Source organism: Pseudorasbora parva, chromosome 3 (assembly GCF_024679245.1).
Source record: "Pseudorasbora parva isolate DD20220531a chromosome 3, ASM2467924v1, whole genome shotgun sequence".
In the NCBI taxonomy this organism is placed as follows: Eukaryota; Metazoa; Chordata; class Actinopteri; order Cypriniformes; family Gobionidae; genus Pseudorasbora; species Pseudorasbora parva.
Window position 1 is genome coordinate 54,174,978 of NC_090174.1, and position 23,952 is coordinate 54,198,929.

General features: G+C 35.9%; 1 protein-coding gene across 4 annotated transcripts in view; it reads left to right on the forward strand.

The window, feature by feature from the left end:
* Positions 1–23,504, forward strand: part of rnft2 (ring finger protein, transmembrane 2) — a 33,083-nt gene extending 9,579 nt beyond the window's left edge. For 3 of the 4 annotated variants that reach the window (XM_067439506.1, XM_067439508.1, XM_067439509.1), the window contains exons 6-11: positions 1,500–1,600; positions 2,414–2,567; positions 14,118–14,267; positions 14,563–14,628; positions 17,785–17,886; positions 19,891–20,782. In XM_067439506.1, coding sequence (XP_067295607.1) covers positions 1,500–1,600; positions 2,414–2,567; positions 14,118–14,267; positions 14,563–14,628; positions 17,785–17,886; positions 19,891–20,025 — 708 coding nt within the window. In that variant the 3' untranslated portion in view covers positions 20,026–20,782. Of the gene's footprint in view, positions 1–1,499; positions 1,601–2,413; positions 2,568–14,117; positions 14,268–14,562; positions 14,629–17,784; positions 17,887–19,890; positions 20,783–23,368 lie in introns of those variants that run through there. The other variant, XM_067439507.1, reaches the window with a different exon arrangement.
* The last annotated feature ends 448 nt before the right edge of the window (positions 23,505–23,952 follow it).

A 23,952-nucleotide genomic window follows, 5' to 3' on the forward strand; every position in this document is an offset into this window, starting at 1 on the left:
TATTTTACATTTGATTACTTTAATCAATTTCTGTGCCTTTCTGCAGGCCAGTAGGCATGTACATTATTATTTAATGTACACGAGTGAGGTCGAGTTAAACATTTTAGTTTGAACTTTATTTTTCGGTTTTTGGCTTTGGTTTCTTCTTTTTTGGTTTCGGCCAAGAATTTTGATTTTGGTGCATCCCTACTGACAATGTTCTGCTCGGTATATTGTCAACACGCTTCAGAAGATGCCAAAACGAATAGTTTCATTGTTGGGACTAAAAACCATAAAAATGGAAGCCATAAAAGACCACGAATCATCCAAATGCCACATCCAGGTAAAAAAAGAGCGCATAGAGCCCTACTTATTTAATGAAATGTATATCAGTTCATGTTTTGTGTGTGTATAAGCGAGAAAGAGAAAATGTCAGAATTTCATTGAGACTTGAGATTAAATAAACTGCTTAAGTATTGTAGAGCTTGTCCTTTAAGTCTACATTCGACTACAACTGTTTATTAAAGGTTTGTTGCCGATTAGAACTTGAAGTGCGATGAGGTCTTAAAATATTTTGAGAAGGTCTTTAAAAAGTCTTAAAAAGGTATTAAAATTAACTTCAGGATTCCTGCATATACCCTGCAAACATATCAGGCCTCCACGACATGCATTGAAATTCCATGGAAATTAAACAATAATATAATAATAATTTGTATTCTAGCTGTGGATTACCCCTTACTTAAAGGTGCTGTATGTAAGTTTTTCACTTTACTAAAGCATAAAAATACCATGATATGCTTGCAGATATGTAGAAAACATTCCAAATCCTCCTACTCGTTTCTCAGAAAAACAGTGCTACAGTTATTTTACTTTGAAATGTGCGTTCCGTTTCGGAATGTCTGTTTTTGTTTTGGTCTGTGCGATAACGCACGCCGCCAGTTTACCCAATAGTAAATCTACAGCACAGGTTGCCAGTTGGCAGAAAACACAACGTATTGCAGCCACGGAAGCCGGCAAACAAACTGGGTCAGAGATTGCAGATTCTACCCGACCTAAAAAGCCTTGGCATCCATCTATAAATCTCTATGAATGAGAGCATATTAAAATGCAGAAAAATTAACTCATCAACTTACAGAGTGGCTTTTATTTTCAATTGCACTCTCTCCTGTTGCGTGTCCTCAAGGTGGCAACCCGCGTGAGGAGGAGGGGGCGGGGGAAACCACAATCTCAAATATTTTGAATTTGGACTGCAGTACTCATTTCACCCATTTTAGTTCTCATGTCAATCCTACATACTGCTTCTTCAAAGTATTTTATCTTATTCAGTGTAATGTGCAACTAGCTCCCTGATGAGTAAAAGCACAATAATCTTGTGCTTTCAACGATACTCTTTAAAAACATATATATAAATGTTTCCAACCAGAAGGACACTGCTGTATTAATTCATAAATGAATACTAAGCAGTTTGTTCTGCTAAGTACATGCTGTACGTTTCTCATTGTGATGGGATGTATTTTCAGGAGGATAGGTCTGTGTTTACCACTCTTTGGATTATGATCTTTCTCGCTGGCAACATCGTGTATGTGTACTACACATTCAGTGTTGAGGAACTTCACAACAGGTAAAGTCCCAGTCCTCTTGGTTTCATAGTCAACCAAAAATTAATCTATTTTTGTTATCTTGCATGTTCCCAGAATGTTATGTTTTTTTGTTTACATGTTTGAAATTTTTCATTTACTCCATGTTGTCATTTTGCAGCGTGATCTCTCATTTTATGTTTGTGTATATCAGCATTTGTGAGTATTTAGCTTCTCATCATTTTTCATTATTCACATTTGAACCAGCTTTTAATTTAACCCATTCACTGTTTTTATTTTTTGTAGTTTTTTTTGTTATTATTTCGTATTCACTCCAGTTCAAAAGTTTGGGGTCGCCAAGACTGCATTTGTTTGATCAAAAATAAAGTAAAAACAGTAATATTCTGAAATAGTATTAAAATGTATTTATTTTATATTTTAAAATCACATGATCCTTCAGAAAAAATCTAGCATGCTGGTTTGCTGCTCGAGAAACATTTCTTATTATTATCAGTGTTGAAAAAATATGCTACATAATATTTTTGTGGAAATCTTCATGCATTTTTTCCCCAGAATGCTTTGATTTGTAGAAAGTTTAAAAGAGCATTTTTTTTTTTTGGAAATATAAATCAATTGTAACATTATAAATGTATTTTATTGTCACGTTTGATCAATTAAATTATTTCTTGCTGAATAAATGTATTACTTTCCTTCTGACCCCAAATTTTTTGAGTGGTAGTGTATCATAAATAAATATTTTCAAAATGTATTATTAAATCATATTTATGTATTTAAATTATATTATTATAAATTAAGATATTGAAAAATATTTAAAAACAAACATGTTTTTCCCCCAGCCTTATTTTTTCTAAGCCAAACATCAACAGTTTTGATTTCTTTGACCTGATCTGGGCGGTTGGAATAACAGATTTTGTGCTGAAATATTTCACCATCGAGCTCAAATGCCTGATACTGTTCCTGCCTAAAATGATCCTCGCTTTTAAGTCCAGGGTAAGATGACAATTTATCACGTTTCACATTTTTCTTCTTCAATTTACAGTACCAAGTCCAAAACTACTGTCCTACAATATTTGTCATTTCAATATTGGTCAACTGATATGCAATTTTACTAACTGATACCCATACTGATTATAGAACAGAATGGCCGATATATATTTGAATCTTTCCACAATAAAATGCACACTATAAACCCCAACAGTGAAATTAACCATATGAAATTAGTTTATTTCACTCAAATATTATTGAAACTTCATTGCCTTAATAGAAAAAAGTTAAGTGAACTCAATAACTGATTATAATGAGCTGAACTTGAACTGAATGAGTACAGCAGATTTCTAGTTCCCAGCTAGCCTGACAAGCCAGATCCACATCAAGATGTTTGGTCTGGAAACTCACCATTGACAGGGCTCAATCCGAGGGGCGGGATAAACGGTTGTCTTTCAAACTCCCTCTGCACGCGATAGGATAGCGCTACAACCAACCAGAGCAACGAAGGTGAAGCAGAGCTAGATTAAACTTTCGCCGTATCCGGTCGGCAAAACTCCTTTTCTCAGAGAAGAGCTTAACGCCAAGTCTTCCAGAGTCGCGGTCAAAGCTGATTGGAAAGACCGCCGTTCGCCAGCATCTGTGTTTACTAGAAGCACGCAAGCGCAACTCGGCCATCATTATGTGAAGCCCCGTCCACCGCCTCTATACACGGTGATTGGCCTGTCCAGAGTTTGGCTTTTACAGCTCAGAAGTGTATTGAGAGTTGCTTGACGAGACTTGTGGCTGATTAGATTTGCTGCCGCTAGGGTGCATCTTGATTTCTAGGCTAGTTCCCAGCATGCTTATCATCAAACTGCTTAAGGTGAATAAATGCTGAAATGTGTTATGGGTTTTATCACAAGATTAATACAGAGAGAGGTGTGCAAGTGTTTAATCTTCTGTTATGTTGAGAAACTTTAAGCGGTTTCTGTTATATTGCAGTTTTGCAAGGGTTACATTATGGTGAAGAGTAGATCCTGTAGTTAGGTCAAGGATGGCCCACAAAAATATAACTGCATCTGAAATCATACTGTCCAAGTAGGTAACTCAAGTTTAAATTTGAACTTACATTGCAACCATTACAAAAGTATGTTCTATATAGAAAATGAGTATTATAAATGAAATTTAGATGTATTACATTCCGCCATGTTGCTTGCTACTGTCACGTGACCTACCAGCGTCAGTTGCATTGCTTTATTTCCATTCTTATATCATCTCCCATGGCCTCATGGTATAATAAAGTGTGCACTTCAGAATCTCGGCGGTAGTATGTCATCCAGGGACTATTTTCCTACTGTTTTTTGGCATGTAGTACTCTTTTGGTGTACTATTTTTTTCGCATACTATGCGTTTTTAATCAAAAACTTCCCTACCATAGTGTATGTATATATGGCAGGTTAAGCAGGTTAGTCTCTTTGTTAGTCATATTATCACATGTAATTGTTGCTAATCTAGCAGCTTGTAAATTATTTGAGTTAACATGATGTTAATGCAAATTGTATGACTTGGCTTAGTCAACATTTTAGTTTTTTTTTTTAAATAATATGTTTCCGTAGTAAAAAAATCAATCGGAATCATTTAATCGGAAATAAGTTCAATACGTTTTTTTTTTTTTTAGCTCTTTCAGCTTATTCGTTTTTGATTGTGCTGAAATGCTTTGTTGAATATACAATATACATGTGCAAACTACTGCAAAAAAAGCAAACTTTTGGTTTTGTGGATCATATTCTTAATTGTAAACGTATATTTGATTCTTCTTCATGCTTGTAATGCCTTTTTTTTTCTTATGGACTTTAAATCAAGCCTCAGGCAAATCATCCTAGAACAGTTTATATTTCTCTAGGTCAGCTGCAGCTTTAACGCAGATTTAAATGTTGCCATGTGATTTTGTCAAAGGTTTAATCGAAGACGAAGTGTTGTCATTTAAAAATGAGATTGGGATCAAAAATGATAATTTGTTAATTTACTCACCTTGACCATCCAAGATGTAGGGAGTCTTTTTTTTATCCAGTAAAACAGTAAAGATTTTTAGCTGAAACCATGGGCCATTATCCCTGCATACATCATTATACGACAGAAAGCTCGCTCTCCAGGAACATTTGCCTAGGCTTTGGATTGGTAAAAATTTGGACAGGTAAAAATGCTTTAATAGCTGTTAAGTTTCATGTACCGACCAATCATTTCGCTTCATAAGACCTCAATATATAGTCAGAAGCCACAGGTATTAATTTTGTTTTAATGCCTACATCTTAGATGGCCTGAGGGTAAGTAAATTAACAGCAAATTTTCATTTTTGGATGGACATTCCCATTAACTGTTAACTGTGCAGATCTAGCATGATGGGATTATGTTCAGGGACGATATCCCTGGTAGCTCAGTTCAGTTCCAAAGCACCAGTTTAAACTGGGTGCAACTGGCAAATTAAACCTAACAAAATAGTGTGCCGTGTCACCCTGCCTGCATGGTTGGCTGCTATAAAGGCAGTGTGTGAGCTCATTGGCCCACTGGAGCTAGGATGAGGTCACCTCTCTGAGGAACACACATGTACACAGACACACAGGCTCTTACACAATTACACATTCAATGGAGTGACAGTATGAGTCTGTTACTGAAGGAAGGGCTCTGTAAACACATCTAGCATTCTCCAACATCAAGAATCAAACATATGCAAGTTATTTTTTGACTCAAACACACACTGCACTTTGCATCTGCATCTGCATCTGCTAGGATAATCTGATATACACTGGTTTGGTTTCTGTTACTCTGAAGCTCTGTTCCAGGAACTTACCGCGGTTCCTGCCCATATTACACTTCCAGCTATTAATTTGAACTCCCAGTCATCTCCATACCCACCCCCTTAAACCAAACACTCACTTTCCACCTCTTGTATCAAGCCCAGGTGGCACACTTTCAGGCAATGATGTCATGGTCAATGTGTCAGGCTTTCCGCTGACTTTCCATGCCCAGCATCACCACAACTACAAAGACACAACACGTACACATGCATCCATACATGTCAGAATAACCTCTCACATAATTGCTCCAGCAAGCCTGTGCATGTCAGTATGAACTCACACTGTCCGTAACACTTCAATGCGCATGTTTATGAGGGCTGAGGAATCAATAATTCTGTTACAAAAGGGGTTTACAACCAACATAGGCACATAAAAAAGGTTGATTATTTTATTTTTATTTATCTATTGGCACTTGGCAGAATAGTGCAATTTTAATATTATTTTAATAATTTGATTTGACATATAAGCATAATTTTTCATACACTACCAAAAGTGACAGTATGAATATTTATAATGTTATAAATATTTATATTTAAAATAAATGCTTATTTCTTGGGGGGTTTCCTGGGGGGGAAAATGCATCACAACTTCAGCAAAAATATTTAGCAGCAAAATTGTTTTTAACATTGATAATAAGAAATGTTTCTTGAGCAGCAAATCCACATATTAGGATGATTTCTGAAGGATCATGTGACACTGAAGACACGAATAAAGAAGTTTTAGCTTGACAAGCCAGACCCACATCAAGATGTTTGGTCTGGAAACTCACCATTGGCAGGGCTCAATCCGAGGGGCGGATAAACGGTTGTCTTTCAAACTCCCTCTGCACGCGATAGGATAGCGCTACAATCAACCAGAGCAACGTGAAACGGAGCTCGTTTATAGATTAAACATTCGCTCTATTCAGTCGGCAAAACTCCGAACACATCTTCCCTTCTTAAGAATGACTTCAGTGCCGTTCTTTGTTCTTTTCTCAGAGAAAAGCTTAACTCCAAGTCTTCCAGAGTCGCGGTCAAAGCTGATTCGAAAGACCGCCGTTCGCCAGTTTCTGTGTTTACTAGAATCACGCAAGTGCAACTCTGGCGTCATTATGTTAAGCCCCGCCCACCGACTCTATACACAATGTGATTGGCCTGACCAGAGCTTGGTTTTTACGGCTCAGAACTGTATTGAGAGTTGCAAGACGACACTCGTGGCTGATTAGATTTGCTGCTGCTAGGGTGCATCTAGATTTCTAGGCTAGAGAAGTTTAGTATTTTAATCAAATTTGACAATATTACTGTAATAATATTGTTTTACTTTATGCTGTATATTTTTGATTCAATAAATGGTAGGCATAAAATACTTTGATATAAACATAAAAAAATGCGGAAGACAACACATGAGGGATGTAAAGAAAGTAACCAACAACAGACTACGGAGGGCATGTAAATGGAAAAGTTAACAATGTTGTTAAAACGATCAGCAAAAAAGACTTCAAATGCTGTATTCTGCTGTGTGTGTGTGTGTGTGTGTGTGTGTGTGTGTGTGTGTGTGTGTGTGTGTGTGTGTGTGTGTGTGTGTGTGTGTGTGTGTGTGTGTGTGTGTGTGTGTGTGTGTGTGTGTGTGTGTGTGTGTGTGTGTGTGTGTGTGTGTGTGTGTGTGTGTGTGTGTGTGTGTGTGTGAGAGATAAAGGAATATCCACGGAAGTGTTAGTATCTCAGTTCATAGATTGTTTGTGTCTATATTGTTTCTATATAAAAATGGTGACACAATGTAAAGTATTTGCTCTGGCTCTTATTTTCAATAATTTTGCTCTGTTTTTATGCTTCTTGTTGTAAACTGTTGAGATGGTACAAGCAAAATGTTACAGTTGGTAAGTGTTGTGTTTGTGATTAGATGGCTGGCTTAAAGTCAAGCTTAAAGTGTTTCTGCATTGGAGCTGATTTTTAACAAATTATGTAGCAACATTTTATTTATTTAATTTAAAATTAAAGATAAAACCATCAGTTAGACACAGGTCAAAAACTAGTATAACACTTGACATTCTGCCCCCCTCACTTTGAAATGATGGCTACGCCCCTGTCTGGACATGTTAGGAGTTGATAAAAATCAATAATCTGAAGCACATTTAAATATTATTGAAGAAATGTAACATTTCAACATGGCTTTGATATTTTAAAAACAGGTGACAAGTACTGGACACGTGTTGTGGCTAATGAGTCTTCGTCAGGGTGTGAGCCACAAAAACAATCTGAGTTCATTAAGTTTATGAATTATAATATTAGTCATCACCAGGTCACGCTGTACAGAACTAGAAGGAGAGAGAAAACTCAAATAATACAAAGAGGATTTATCTCACCCAATATATTTGACTTGACTTGCTTGACATAAATCAGTGACTTGACTTGGCTTGACTCGATTGTCACAACAAATGACTTGGACTTGCTTGAGACTTGAAGGTTAAGACTTGAGACTTGCTTGTGACTTGCACATGTGACTTACTCCCACTTCTGCGTAATACGCATGCGCATGACATCACCATTTTCTCAAATTCTTGTTTTTGTTGTTTACACAGTGCCGATAACAGTATCGTTTTCAAACACTTGCACGTTGAATTTTCAGGCCCCCAAAACAGCACAAGAAAATGGGCTAACAAGGAACAGATGAGGGTAATTATTTAGTATAGGAACAAATAAGGGCAACTATGGCAACAAACACGGTGGCAAAGGGAACAAAGCCAAACAGGAACTACACACAAGTAATGAAATACTGAAACAATGGGAACAGAAAATACATATACAAATAAAAGTCCTTATTCACAAAGCAGGTGAAATGAGACAGGAACTGTAACAATAATACATGTTATGTAATTATTTAACATCGTCATGACACAATGAGACACAAGTAAGGCAGCAATTAATATTCAGTACACAAAAAAGATAATAATACAATATATGGATAACCTCTAACAGGTATTTTATGTCAGTCCAAATTTGGTGTCATCTGAAATTGTCATTTATTGATTTTTAGTGATGCATTTTTTCTATAGTTTAATCCTTTTGTGCTATCACAGAGAATGATGGGAAATGCTGTTTTGTTGCACAAGCTTGTTGCTTCATTAACCACCTAATTGAGTATTTTCTGCCAAGCGTGATCTCTTTTCTTCATTTCTTCTCTTTTTCAAAATGCATACAACCTAATTGAACAGTCAACATTCACAATTAACCCTTGATTATGACCAATATCAATTTGCAGCTAAAAGAATGTCTTATAAATATCATAACATGACTTGAATACAGCATTTGAGTATTACAAAGTATTACAAATTGATGGGTCAGATTCAAATCAGTGCCTCCCATATGAGAAACTGATTTAAAGAAAGTTAAAAAATAAATAATTAAAAGTTAAATGAAGCCATTTCCCACCCTCAGGACCTCCACCTGTGTTCGATAATTGTTTTCTTTATTGTTGTTTTGAAGTCACGGGTACGGCTGTTAAGACTAAGAGAAAACGTGCTGCTCCCCCATGATGCATTTGGCCCAACTTTTCAGTAGTTGGATGGATTCCAGCTCCAGTTTGTCTAATCGCTAAGTGTGAGCGAATATAGGGCTGCAGGGACTCTGGCTAAGATGAATTGCTTGCGTACGGAGGTTACAGATCTCCGTCAGTCAGCTAGCAAGCTCCCCAACAGGGTGATTAATCGCTGTCAGGTGGAGTCCAACAAGTCATTATGCATCCTGTGCAGTGAGTAGTGTCAGGCAGTCAGCACTTGATGTGGGTGATTAGGACTACAGACATTTATCAGGAGTTTCACAAGATGATTGTGGATCTTGGATTAGTTATTAACCAGAACTGACCAAACTGAGATACCCAGACCTTTGTTAATAATAATAATAATAATAATACATAAATTAATTTGAACAATCTTTATGCTCACCAAGGATGCATTTATTTTTTCCTTTCCTTTTTTCCTTTTATTTATTCCTGTGATCAAAGCTGAATTTTCAGCATCATTACTCCAGTTTTCGGGTCACCTGATCCTTCAGAAATCATTCCAAAGCTTGGAACATACTCGGCAAGAACAAAGAAATGTGTTCATTTTCTCGAGAACAAGCTGTGAGAACTCCCAAACCAAAGCTGTGAGAATAAAATTACGTAATTTTGTTCTCACAGAGTATGTTGTAGCCTTAAATATGATGATTTGCTGCTCAAGAAAAATGTCTTATTATCAAAGTGGAAAAACAGTTGTGTTGCTTAATATTCTTGTGGAAACTGATACATTTCTTTCAGGATTCTTTGATGAATAGAAACTGCAATTATTTGAAAACCACAATGAAAACCATTTCTTCTTTCAAATCTGTGCTGGTGACTTAGCCATTTCCAAGTCAAAATATGATTGGTACTTTTTAAGGGTTGTTGTGAACTTGTGAGGTGCTATAGGGGGTTCTGGGTGGTTGATCTGATATGTTAGATGACTTGTATACTTTCAACAGGGCAAGTTTTTATCTTTACTGGGTGAACGAATTAATAAAAAAATGATTAGTCAAGTATATATTAAAGTGACTCTATTATGCTATTTAAACACTTTAATTTTCTCATAATATACATTGCAAATCATTGCTCATTCAGTGTTTCCCACAGATTCGAAAGCAATGTGTGGTGGTGGTCAAATGGTGGAATGTATTTTTTTTTTAAAATATATATATATATATTTTCTTTTCACATTTAAAGAAAGCAAGTATTTGATCATGTCTAACATGTATTCAAATGTAAAACCTACAAATAGGTAAGCAGTTATGATCGGCAATACTTTAAGCAATTTGACTATTATTTATTAAACAGCCATAAAGGCATTTTGTGGGTAATTGCATTACAAATTAAAATGTATTTTTTTTTCCGGCCACAAAATGACTCTAATTTGCCTCTTTGCATTGGAAATCTCTATTTTAACCTTTTTTTTAAATTACTACACTAATTGTAATATAAATAATATAAATATTAGAAGAAAAATATTTTAAGTGGCCCATTAATGGACCATAATTATTGCACAAAAAGTATTTAGTACCAAAAGTTCTCCTCAAAATATTAAATAAATATTTCTAAAATAAAATATAGTTTATTTAGTAACATTTATTTAATTGAAAAATAATTAAGGTGTACGCTGTACGGTCATTTCTCAAAGAGTTTAAAAACGTTTCTTTTTCGAAGATTCAGTCTCTCTAAACCCCTCCTTTCCGAGAGCCTACTCTGCTTTGATTGGTCAAACAGCCCAGTCTGTTGTGATTGGTCTACTGCTTACATAGCGTGCCAGAAATTAACATGCCATTAGCATATCTGAATTTCAGCTCTTGAGGCTTCCTCAGCACTTGTCTTGATACATAAGATATAAGCGATGGCGTTGTTTTTTTCTTATCAATCCTAGTGCGAGTCCACATCCTTTGGAAGTGCACGGATTTGTTGAAAACACTGTCTTCCCGACATGTCAACAACACGAATCAAACTCTTCCAATCTCAGCTACAACTAGGGTTGTCAAAAGTGGATGTCGCTCGCTGGCAGCCAATGAAAATCATAGGCTGGCATTATGCAAATTTGTTAACATTGTCGGCAGTTCATAATCGATTCGTTCTTTTAGGAGACAATAACTTTATTAATCATGCACTATGATAAATAAAATTTTGCAGACTTTTTACATTCACAAACAGCTATATTACACACTACATAATATTCAAAGCATAATAGGATTTATTTAAGACTTTGCTATAAACATTAATGGATGTTCACTTATTTTTATATTTACATTATTGTTTATATTGCAAACATATTTCAGTTACAAAAGTAGCTACTGGTATATCATAACACAAAAAATGCTCTGCATAAATAGTTTTTGAATATCGTCTTTGTCCCTGGGCTCTATCATTCACCCGGTACAATGCAACGCCAGGCACGACAAGTGTTTTTTGCTAGTTTCAGCCAGACGCAGTTATCATTTGCACATCTAGTGCCACGTTGTTTAAATAGCAAATGCACTCGTGCCCATCTCTTCGCCCATGGTCGCTGGTCTGAAAAAGAGGTGTGTTCAGGCGCATTATTGGCACATTGTTGTTTTGCTCAAATGAAAATGACTGCCAGCCTGACAAGCCAAACCCATATCCCTCTGCATGCGATAGGATGGCGCTACAACCAACCAGAGCAACGTGAAGTGGAGCTGATAGATTAAACTTTTGCCATATCCGGTCGGTAAAACTCTGAACACATCTTTCCTTTTTAAGAATGACTTCAGTGCCGTTCTTGCACTGTTTCTTTGTTCTTGTCTCAGAGAAAAGCTTAACTCCAAGTCTTCCAGAGTCGCAGCCAAAGCCGAATCGAAAGACTTGTGACTTTTGTGTGCTAGAAGCACGCAAGCGCAACTCTGCCATCACTTAAGCCCTGCCCACCGACTCTATACATGATGTGATTGGCCCGACCAGAGTTTGGTTTTTACAGCTCAGACGTGTATTGAGAGTTGCTAGACATACTCGTGGCAGATTAGATTTGCTGCTGCTAGGGTGCGTCTAGATTTTTAGGCTAAATGACTGCACCATTGACCAACAGAAACCTGGTCATTAGCGCAGTATTTTTTGTGTTATTTAAATGGCACATTAGTAATATGCACCTATAGGCGGGTGCAAAACACACGTACACTGCTCATACACACAGGGCACACAAACATTTTTTAAATACTACAAAATAAAAGGATTCCTCTCTGGAGGAGCGTTCAGTCTAATTCTGCCACGTAAATAGTGAATCCACCATGGTGCGAGCGCAAATGGCTTTTAACAAGAAATGGGAGATGAGTCTCTGATTGGTTTATTGCACATTATGCCCAAAACACGCCCATGACTCATTAAGAGACTATAGGGACAACCCTTTTAGGCCATGCGCCCTGCATGCCGACTGTTTTTTTGTTTGTTTGTCGTTAAACTTGCAAAAGTGGATTTGGACACACCTTAAGTGCACCTCCACCATGTGCTTCAGACCATGTACTCAGATCGTTAAAATAGGTCCACTGTGTTGGATTATACAGCTTTTTACATTCTACCATCAGTAGATTTCAAGTTTTATATTTGTTGGTTCCTTCATGTTCAGTGTTTTCAGACTTGATTTTAGGCTTTTTGATCAAAACCCCACTTCATATCAGCTACACATTCAGCCACACTCAACTCTGAGACAGCGGAAGCATAATCTGACAGTTATAGGTCACTACTGTGGGTAAATGGATAAATAAGAGAATTCACAATGGGAGCCTGTTTTGAAAACATTTTAAATATCTGGTGCATTTTTTTGTTATTTGTAGGCTGTTTTTGTCTTGATGAGCAACAAAGCTGTCTTTGCTTTAAGCAGGAAGCTTTGTTAGATATATTTGAAGCATGCTATCATGTTATTCACTATCATTGTAGGATGATTTATGGCATTACGTAGCTCAGTGTAAAAGCATAGCCCTTTGACACTGAAGTTAGATGAGTTTTACAGTTATCCCACTACTTTTGAAAATGTTATGATTGGGGATTGGGTAGGGTGGGCTTGTTATATTTTATGTGGGTAGCAGGTGTACTGTGTTCCTGCCAGTTTTGTCTGCTGCGCAGTGAAATTGCCAGGAGAGCGCAGAGCGCTGGACTGTGGCCATTTTTCAGTAGAAGAACACCAAACCCTTCATGTCACAGCATCTTTAAAGCTTGAGGGTAAGATGTTCACAGTTAATGAACGAACAGATGAGATGAGACTGGGATCATGTTCAGATTCAGCTAGAGGAAGGATGTGTAGTTTCTTTCTGCGTTGTGATCTCATTCCGGTGCTTGAGTATCGCTCAGTTTGTAAAGGTGTTGATAAACAGTTGGCCGTCATAGCAGGAAGTCTTACAAGCATCATGGTAAAATGAGCCTGTTTGGGTTTATAAACAGTTATTGTATAATAATAATTATATTATACACATTCTTCTTATTATTATTATTACGGTAGCTGTTTTATCCAATGAACAAAACATATTTATCCTACTTATATTGTTTCAGATGATATATTTTGAATTATGATTTATTGAAAATGTACTGAATAATAATAATAACAATAATTTTATTTAAATTGTATTCTTATTATGCTATCTGTTTGATCCATAAGTATATAGTCTCAAATGACTAATTTTTAACTACAACGATCTTGTATGATCAAAAACATTGAGTGTATTTTATTACTATTATTATTATTATTATTATTATTATTATTATTATTATTATGCTATCTGTTTTAAGTAAGTATACAGTTTTATATGACTTAATTTTAACAAAGATGAGCTTCAATGATTAAATTTACATTTAGTGGAATTTATTATTATAATTATTATTATTAATTTGTTATGTTAATTGCTTTATCCAGTGACCAAAACATATGCATCCCAATAGCCTCATGAATATGATGTAAATAAGTAACTTTTGTAATTAAGTACGTTGTTTCATTGGTCCATAAAATGTTAGCGGTTTGCATCTCACACCACAATGATTAGAGATCTGAAAAAATGGACACACTGATATGAATCTTTTGTTTGATTTGAATCTTTTAAAACCTTTGTGGGCACGTCTGACATCAGACATCTAAATTCTCTACCATTTCAAAATAATTTGTTTATATCTGGACAGACTCTGAGCCTTGATCAAGGGTTTAGTTTGAGAGGTTTGGATATAAATCTGTATCTGTGTGACTTTTCAGGGGAAGTTTTATCTGCTCATAGAGGAGCTGAGTCAACTTTTCAGAGCTTTGGTTCCCATCCAGCTGTGGTACAAGTACATCATGGGTGAAGATCCATCCAGCAGCTACTTCCTTGGGGCAATGCTGATTATCATTTACAGTCTTTGTAAGGTAATCTGATTTTTGCCTTTTCCATGTAACATTAAGAGAGATGATGTTTCCATTCATGTTTTTTTTATTTATTAGTAGTTAATTAATTATTTATCTTTTGTTTCAGTGTTTTATTTCTCTGACCTTTAAAATAAAGACCTTTATGTAAATAAATAAAGAGATAAATTTTATGTGGTGTTGCACTTCAGAGCCTTTCAAAACTTTCCAACAGAGTCTTTTTCAGAGCTCATTACTCAAGCAATCTTTTCTCTACATTTGTTTGTGGCGTTAAATTTGCAATTTTGTTCTGTTCCAGTCATTTGATTTGTGTGGAAGAATATCTGGCATTCGAAAAGCATTCGCCATTCTCTGTAGCTCACAGGTGAGTTCCGTGTCCTTTGTCTAGGCATTTATTAAAGTGAATAATAAACATATATATATAACAACTGTGTATATATATATATATATATATATATATATATATATATATATATATATATATATATATATATATATTAGGGGTGTAACGGTTCACAAAATTCACGGTTCGGTTCGATACGATACACTGGTGTCACGGTTCGGTTCGGTATGTTTTAGATACAGCAAAAAGAAAAAAATGGCAGATAAATTACCGTTTTTATTATTTTTTTTATTAAAACTAACAAAGTATATATATATTTTTTTTACATTGAACAATGATGGAGCTATACTTTACCCATCTTCTATGTAGTTATAAGACAGGAATAAGACATTAGCTCTTTACATTAGCGTGTGCGGTGCGTGTTGCGTTGTGTGTGCGTTGCAGGAGCCCCACACCCTGTAGTGCTTTCACATATGCTGCGTTTGCAGTCCGCAACTGATCCGCTGTTGCATACCACAAACACAGCATTTATTCATTATTTTTTATTTAAGATCCAAAAGTTTTTACTGAACATGCCTCGTCAGAATTCCAATTCTCTTTGTTTACTCTTTAATAGAAGTCAGGTTACGTAGCCTACTACATTTAAACAACATTTTATTAAATTCATTTATTCATATTCATATACTTTAGATTTAGCTCACACAAGTGGCAAAACATTTAAACATAGTTTATAGCCTTAAATCACAAACATTTTAAATTAGAAACTTACAATAGTCTATTCAAAAACAGCCGACTCTCGTCTTTTCTTTCGTTTTTACACCCTTTTAAAAGAAATCCTGCAGGTCAAAAAGAACTTTGCTTTTCACATCCAAGAAAGTACGAGTGCTATGGCACTTTTTTTTAACCTAAATGCCAGGTAAGGTGTCGTTTTGTTGCTTTACATGAGAAAAAAAGCCATGTGTTGACTTTGAAACTAGAGTATATTTTAAATGATATGCATCTGTGGTGAAATTACAAGATTTTCGCGTCAGTACATGTTTATTTTAATGCGAACAATGTTCTATCACTTAAATGCAGCAGTGCAGCGCAGCAAAAAATAGACTCGGTACGAAAACGATCCGTGCACTGCTGCAGACGCAACGCACCTGGAACGGACTGACGGACAGCATTCGCGTGCAGTGTGAAAGCTGTCATCCGTTAACATGGGCACGGAAAAAAGTACGCACCGCACGCGCACTGCAGACGGAGTATGTGTGAAACGGGCGTTAGGTCTCATATCCGCGGCTATAAATGGACCACTCGCCGCGGTGATGTCTTTTGCCATTTGAATAAGTTGGAAATGTCTGTCTAAATGCTGCGGGGATAGTTTGTGGGATAGTTTGTGGCTGTTTCTCCTTTTTATCGTCTTGTTGTCGGCGTAAATGAGTTGATTGACATGACATGAATTATTCCCGCTGCTGTAGCCTACCATCAGCAAATGCGACATACCGTTGTTTTTTTATCCATCACTCTTGCCAACACCATAGCTTACAAAGAATCCAAAGTTCACCCAAAGACCAGACCTGTTGGTTATTGCAGGATCTTCTATTTCTGGTTTGTTAAACGCAATTGCCATTTTGCCACGAGCATTCAGCACGTAGCCTAGGCTACTGAGTAAGCGAGCACCTGACTGAGCAGCCTAAAACATATTTGGTGTTTTTTTTTTCTTTCACTTCGGCGGTGTCAGGGGCATTGGCTGTTATGTCGTTTTGGTTATTGGGCTACCTTGTTGAACGCATATTATTATATTTCACACACTTTTTTATTTTCCAAATCTAATTAATTAGTCCAAGAACCGTTCGGTACATAATGCGTACCGCGTACCGAACCGAAAGCCTCGTACCGAACGGTTCAATACGAATACGCGTACCGTTACACCCCTAATATATATACAATAAACAATACATTAAACAAAATTGGCTACTAGTTCGTTGGTTGTCACTTTGTATGTGCATCATCGTTATAATAAATGGCCTGTACTCTTTATGAAACAATACCTCTTTCCCTGCCAAACACGGAATTTCCCATTATTCGTGAGAAAACGCTTCCAGGCCAAAAACTGAATTTTCCCGGTTAGACACTAGGGGGCACTATAACGCATCTTCTGAATGAGTACTGAATCTCCTGATCAAAACACACATGACAAAGATGCAGTACAATAAGCGATCATATTTATTCATATGCATATGAAAAATAACTTGATCATCAACATTAAACACCATATAAACCAAAACTGCGTTATGTTACTAAATGAAATGTGGACCCAGGACGAGCTACAGGACTGTGCAAGCATTAGGGGTGTTGATGGACTTGATCTACTCCATCTGTGTTTGATCATCGCTCTCAATTTGATCTGGATACAATCTTTCTCTAATGTTGCATTTTTTATGAAACCTAACCATATTTAAGTGTTGATAAAAAAAAGAATGCAAGAAGCTAGAATAAAACAGAACAAAATACATTTTGATATATTGCATGCTCAGATATTCATAAAACAAAATATTCTATGGGCTATTAAATTTTGGAGAAAATGGTCAAAAACCCTGGAAGTGACTGGCAACTTTTTTTTTTAAACGATGGCGGGGAAAGAGTTAAAAAAATTATTTCTAAAACTAGTGCTAAATCATTTTGACAGCGCTACAAAAACACAGAAACATAAAATTTCATATGATATCACAGCCTTATAGTAACATGCACCTGGAGTGCAAATTAAGGCTTTCCACCATTGCCAGCCAGTTTAATATTAAAAGACCAAATTCAATACACCTTATTGATGATGTCTACTATGTACAGGCAAGCAGATAAACCCAGAATATGAATGCAACGCACAGGTTCTTAAACGTTTCTCTACAGAAAACCATTATAAATAAGATCCTGAAAAAAGTATTTTCAACATTGATAATAAGAAATGTTTCTTAAGCAGCAAATCATCATATTAGAATGATTTCTGAAGGATGATGTGACACTAAAGACTGCAGTAATGATGCTGGAAAATCAGCTTTGCATCACAAGAATAAATTATACTTTATATTTACATAGAAAACAGGTATTTTAAATAGTTAGAATATTTCACAATATTCCTATTTTTACTGCATTTTTTTGTATTTATATATACGCACATGTGCATATGTTTCACAGAGTTACGGCACAAGAGCCAGTTCTCAGCAGTGCAGTGAGGCTGGGGATGTGTGTGCAATCTGCCAGGCTGAATTCAGAGAGCCAATTGCACTGCTCTGTCAGGTAAGATAACTTTAACATTTAAAATCAAACAGGAAGTGCTGTGGCAAATAATAATACACATTACTGGGTCAGTACAGTGACCAAGGGTATTCGAATCTATGAAAGTGTAACTTTGGCGATTTTCAATCCAGTTTTGTATTGTTACAATGTCAGTAGTATATTCACTCTTTCACCGCTATTGACAGAATTTTCGGTCATTTATGAAACTAGGCTTCCTTGCCATTGACAGAATTTTCCAGATTTCCGCGGTTTCACTTTTATATGATAGGGGGCGCTATTACGCATCTTCTGAAAGAGTACAGAATCTCTAGATCATAACAGCAGATATAAACAATAATGTATGTAAAATAATGTGATCGTCAACACTAAACCACATATAAATCAAAACTGCCTAACATTACCAAAATGAAATGTCGACCCAGGATAGGCAACAGGACTGTGCACCTGTTGGTGGGCTCGATCTACTCCATCTATTCCTATTCCATCTTTCCTATAGCTCAAACAGTAGAGAATGGTCATGGGTTCGATTCCCAGGGAAAGCAAGAACTGACAAAAATGTAAAATGTGTACCTTGAATGCAATGTAAGTCGCTTTGGATAAAAGCGTCTGCCAAATGCATAAATGTAAATGTAAATCTATGTTTTGATCATTGTTTTGAATCTGATCTGGGTGTAGTCTTTGACAAAAACACAATTTTCTCAGCTTTTTGCTCAAATTAATAGCTATTTATGAAACTTACCCACATTCAAGTGTTGTTAAAAAAGTATGCATAAAGCAGATGGTCAGTTCTTTCTTCTGAAGCCATGTTTACATATTCCTGTAAAAAAAAAATCTGGGGCCCATGAAATTTTGTGAAAATGCTCAAAAATGCTGGTGCTGACTTAGTGACTAAAAAACAAACAAAAAAAGTATAACCTGGACTGAGAATTTCTTGTTTATTTGTCAGCAAAATTCTATCCCACGGACTTTTGACATCCCCGCCCGTGGACATTATTGTATCTCCGCCCACGGACATTCTAAACAATTGGTTATTAACCGAACAGGTACACTATGTCTGAAATCAAATACTTCCCTATTATGTAGCATGTGAAAAACAGAATGCCAACAGAGTAGAATGTCCAAATACATAGTTTTCGTAAAAAAAGTAATGGGGTGATCTACTACTTCTAATGAGATTCTGAAGTGTGCATTAGATGGACACTTTACTATCCCATAAGGCCACAGGAGGGGTGTTATGAATGAAGGTGAAGTGACCCAATCACATGATAATGACAACATGGCCAATATAGAATGCCTGGATTAAATTTATACTACACATTCACATTCATACTATATAAGAACATACTTTTTTAACGGTCACAAAGTAAGCTAAAATTCAAATTTTGTATCTACAGTACGCAATTTCGGACCCACTGTTATTGTTATCACCATCATTAAAAATGTTTTTGTTCTATGTCTACTCTTTAAACAGCATTATGATATAAATTGAACATTTTTTACCTGTCAAAGCATAATTTTTCTTTGGGTGGAAATTTCATTCAGTTTACTCTTTGAATTCTTGCTCCCAGAACAATAGAAGTCGACACCATTATGATCAAAAGTTTCCTAAGAAGTATTTCCTACAAAATCAAGGCGCTATTTGACTCTGGTATGCGTATTCATAGTAAACTTGGAGTGGTCTTGGACGATAACATGCCCAGTGCATTATAGATGTTGAAGTTTTTCTACCTATTTGGCAACCGGGTAGACAACAGCCTTTTGTCAAAAAAATTCTAGTCAGGTAGCACCAATATATATATTTTTTCCTTTCTACTGTATAGGCAGCCAAGTTTTATTGAAAGCCCATTTGGCCAGCGGTGAAGTACCACTTTAAATAGCACAAATGGATTTATGGGAATAATTCCCTCCAGATCTGCACACTCTTAACTTCATGAGTTGCATTTTTAAACAGTATTGAAGGAGTTCCTGTGTATACATGTGTAGTAAATGTGTTGTTTTTTGCAGCATGTGTTCTGTGAGGAGTGTTTATGCCTGTGGTTTGACCGTGAGAGAACGTGTCCGCTGTGTCGCTCAGCAGTGGTCGAGACTCTGCGTAACTGGAAGGATGGAACAACGTCCGCACACTTTCAGATCTACTGAACGGAGACCCGGCTGAATGACAAAGGTGGTCCACTTGAATCAGATGAAACATGTTCACCATGCATAAAAACGTTGCTGTTCGTAATGTTGTATGATGAGACATGGCAGTGTACTGTAGGGAAGTTTGACAATATGTTACATTGTTGAATGTACAATAGCACCATTACATTATGGGCCAGATTTACTAAACAGGGCAAAGTAGCGTGAGAGATCAATCCCACAAAAGCGCAGATGGGAGTCTACTGACAATGCGCAAATGAAAGAAACATAGACACAGCCGGTCATTTGCATACTGACCAATGCAATCGAGCAGGAGCATCGCAAATTAGCGTCTGGTTTAAGACATGCTTTTTTTGGCCGGTAAATAATAGCACTAATACTAGTAAATTGACTAGCACAACCCTTAGTAAATCACCTTGCATGATTCATTTCACTTCTTTCCTGAAAGGGAAACTCCTTTCCAATGCAACAAGGTCTGCTGCTAAAAATAACCCTGTTAACGCCTTTTCAGTGCTAATTTTTCACTGCGTGTCTTTAGTAAATCCTGACAGTAGTTTTTTATAGGCAAAAGAGGGTTTGCACTGTTAGCGTTGTTAGTAAATCTGGCCCTATGTCTGATAACAGAGTTAAAAAAGTGTGTTTTGTCGTCTTGTACATGCTTTTCAACTACTAAAACTTGTTGAATTTTTAATATTAAGCATGATAATCAACTGTTTTGTAATTTTTGGTTTATCCAAGCTATTAAACTTAATCCGGAGTCAACTGTTTTCTCTTATACATTTTTGTAAGGGTCTAAATTGTTTAACAAAATTAAGTCACAAGACAAAGAATAAGAATAAAGCCCAATTTATACTTCTGCGTCGAGTGTACACCATAGCTAAGTCGTAGACTGTGTTGTACACATAGCCTAAAACGTGCCCTGATATTCACATGTCCAAAAATGTAACCGCAATAATTCTACACGGACCACAAGCGCTGTGATTGGTCTGCCAGAACCCCTCTATTATGCATGTGTAACTGCACGTTAACGTGGATGTATAGCTGAAAACGGCACGTAGCCCACAGCGTAGAGTCTGTTGCGCAGGTCCGATGTGCAGAAGTATAAATCAGCCTTAAGGGTTAAACGGATTGTTGTTGACAGACACAGAATTGATTCCTCTTTCACGTCTCCATACACTTGGATGGACATACACACAAAATAATGTCAAAATACCCGTCTCTGCAAGTGTTCTCATAAACACCGTCCGTCAGTTGTGTCTTTATTGACCCGGTACGTCATTCACTACCCTCCTCCTCATTCATTTTTTAAAGACATCAGCCTTCTTAGTAATCCTCAATCAATTCATTATTAACAATATAACAAGAAAAAAAAATGATAAAAGAATGCCTGTTTTCCCATTCATTTTTTGTAAAATGACCAGAGGTGAATAACAGTGTAAGTAAAAAAAATTGCACAGCTGTCTGATACACATGATGAAATGACGTTTCACTCATAGTTACAGCAGGCAGAAAACAACAAGATAGGAAGTATCATCAGCCAAACTGGAGATGGAGATCCATCCATGTTAGATAAAGATCTGGGTCACTAAAGACCGAATATGTAATAATGAGTGGCGAAACATCCATGCATTTAAGAGTTAAGTGAACATGGAGTGGGGAGAAAGAAATCAGATGTGTATCATTATATTGCATCTGTGCATCAGGTCTTAAAGTGACAGTAGCCAATGAATAATAATTTGTTACATTTATATAGCGCTTTTCTAGGCACTCAAAGCGCTACACATAGAATGGGGAATCTCCTCAACCACCACCAATACCAGCTGTTGTCTCTCATTGATGTTAATCAAACAACAAAACCCACCTTTAACAAAGATTAATCTATATGAAATATGTACAGTGAACACAGTGTTATTTACATTTAATTATTACATTTCTGTATGAATACTAAAGTTAGACATTATTTGTTACTTTATTGTATTGTATTTATCTATGCTTCTAATTAGTGTATTTGTTCTTTTTAACTTTATTAGTTAGGCTAGAACTTTTTACTGTGGTATTAAAGCGTGATTTAAGTAATACATGGAAAGCAAAGTTATCCTCCCACCCCTTTTTTTCTTCTAGTGGATCCAAAAAATTATCCGACAAGTGACTCAAAAAGCTTAATATGATCCGGACCGTGAGTTTTGTGGTCTGTTGAACCACTACTTTAGAGGAAATGTATCCTCGGAAATTTAAGCGAGTTCAATAGGGAAAAATCATTATATTCGTCTCATTGGTTTATTGCTTTTATAAAATCGTAATAACAGTAATGTGATTAAAAAAAACTGTGATGTTGAATTATTCATTACATTTATTATTAATAATAGTTATTTTTCAGCCCAGTTTATTAGCCTAAATGTCTAGAGCTCTCGGTCTCTTTAAAAGAGTTCTCTGTGTCAGGATTATTATCCATAATTAAATCTAAAGCTATTAAAAACATTTCATTTTATTAAAATATCTGAAATAAAATATTAATATTAATTGAAAACTTAAATGAAAATTACAAATGTTGCCTTGGTAATAAACTGAGATAAGTTTGTGGAATCACGAAAACTATTAACTGGAAATATATATATATATTTTTTTTTTTATAAAATAAATGTTTTTAAATAAAAACTAATGAAACTACAATTAACATGAAAACTATATATATATATATATATATATATATATATATATATATATATATATATATATATATATATATATATATATATATATATATATAAAACAATTCAAAATATTCATAAAACTTAAATAACACTGTTGTGTATATTTAAAGCCTTTTTATTTTCATAAATGACAACTCACAATATCAAAATAGCAGAGGTAAAACATGTTTAAACACATGGTAGTAACGTAAACTATAAAAGATTGTAGCTTATGTAAACATCAGTAGCATGCCCTTTGATTCACATTTCGCATGAAATCTCATTCATGTCACATTTCTATATTAACACTGACACAAACAATCAAGCCAGAAGCCCTTTATAAAAAGTCCTAAAAAAGATTTGTCTTCATCTGTAAACAACATCAAGTTCAAATACACTTCAAATCATTCTACAGTATAAATATGCTTTCCATCGAAAAGAGTGTACAGTTTAAAGGACAACCAAAGTAATAAATATCTCATAAAACAAAGAAACAAAATCACAGCTCAGATATTGAATGGCATAGTCACTTACAGTAGCTTATAACTAAATGTTACAGTGCATTATGCAGAGGAGAGGATTTGGTAGAAGTGTTTTTTGGTAGCTCTCCTCTGATGATTGACCGTGATGGATCATATTTTAGTCATTTACAGCTTTTGCATATCCAAAGCACCTTCTCAACCTTTACCAACAACAAGAACAACCTCAACAGAAGGTCATCGAAGTTGAGGCAAGGCTCCTATTGCCATAGTGGTAGAAAAAATGTCCTTGCAAGCGCCAAGGGACAATGACATCAGTCTTTTATTTTGAAAGATTTCCCAGGAGACACCGCTGGGTTTGACTGCACTGACCTTAAGACTTCTAACCAAACAAACACGCACCGGATGACGCCGGCTTGCCATGCTTCGGAAATCAAGTAGACTTCAGGATGAAGTATCGGCCGTTATGAAAGTGACCAAACGTACAGCACAGATGCGTCTGCTGTTTGCATGTTTCCTTTACAACACTACTGCAAAAAGTTGTGAGATATACATGGATGAGAAAACATTGACCCACTGTTTGCATGGCAAGTTTCTACAGAGTGCAGACGTGACCGGAACCTTCTCCTCTCCCGTAAATCCGGAGCGGATCGTCCCAGGAGAATCTGAAGATTCATCTAATGGGGGGGAAATTGGGAAATAAGCTGATTTTGCATTATGAATCATATTATATGGGATGTTTTATCTAAAAAAGGCTA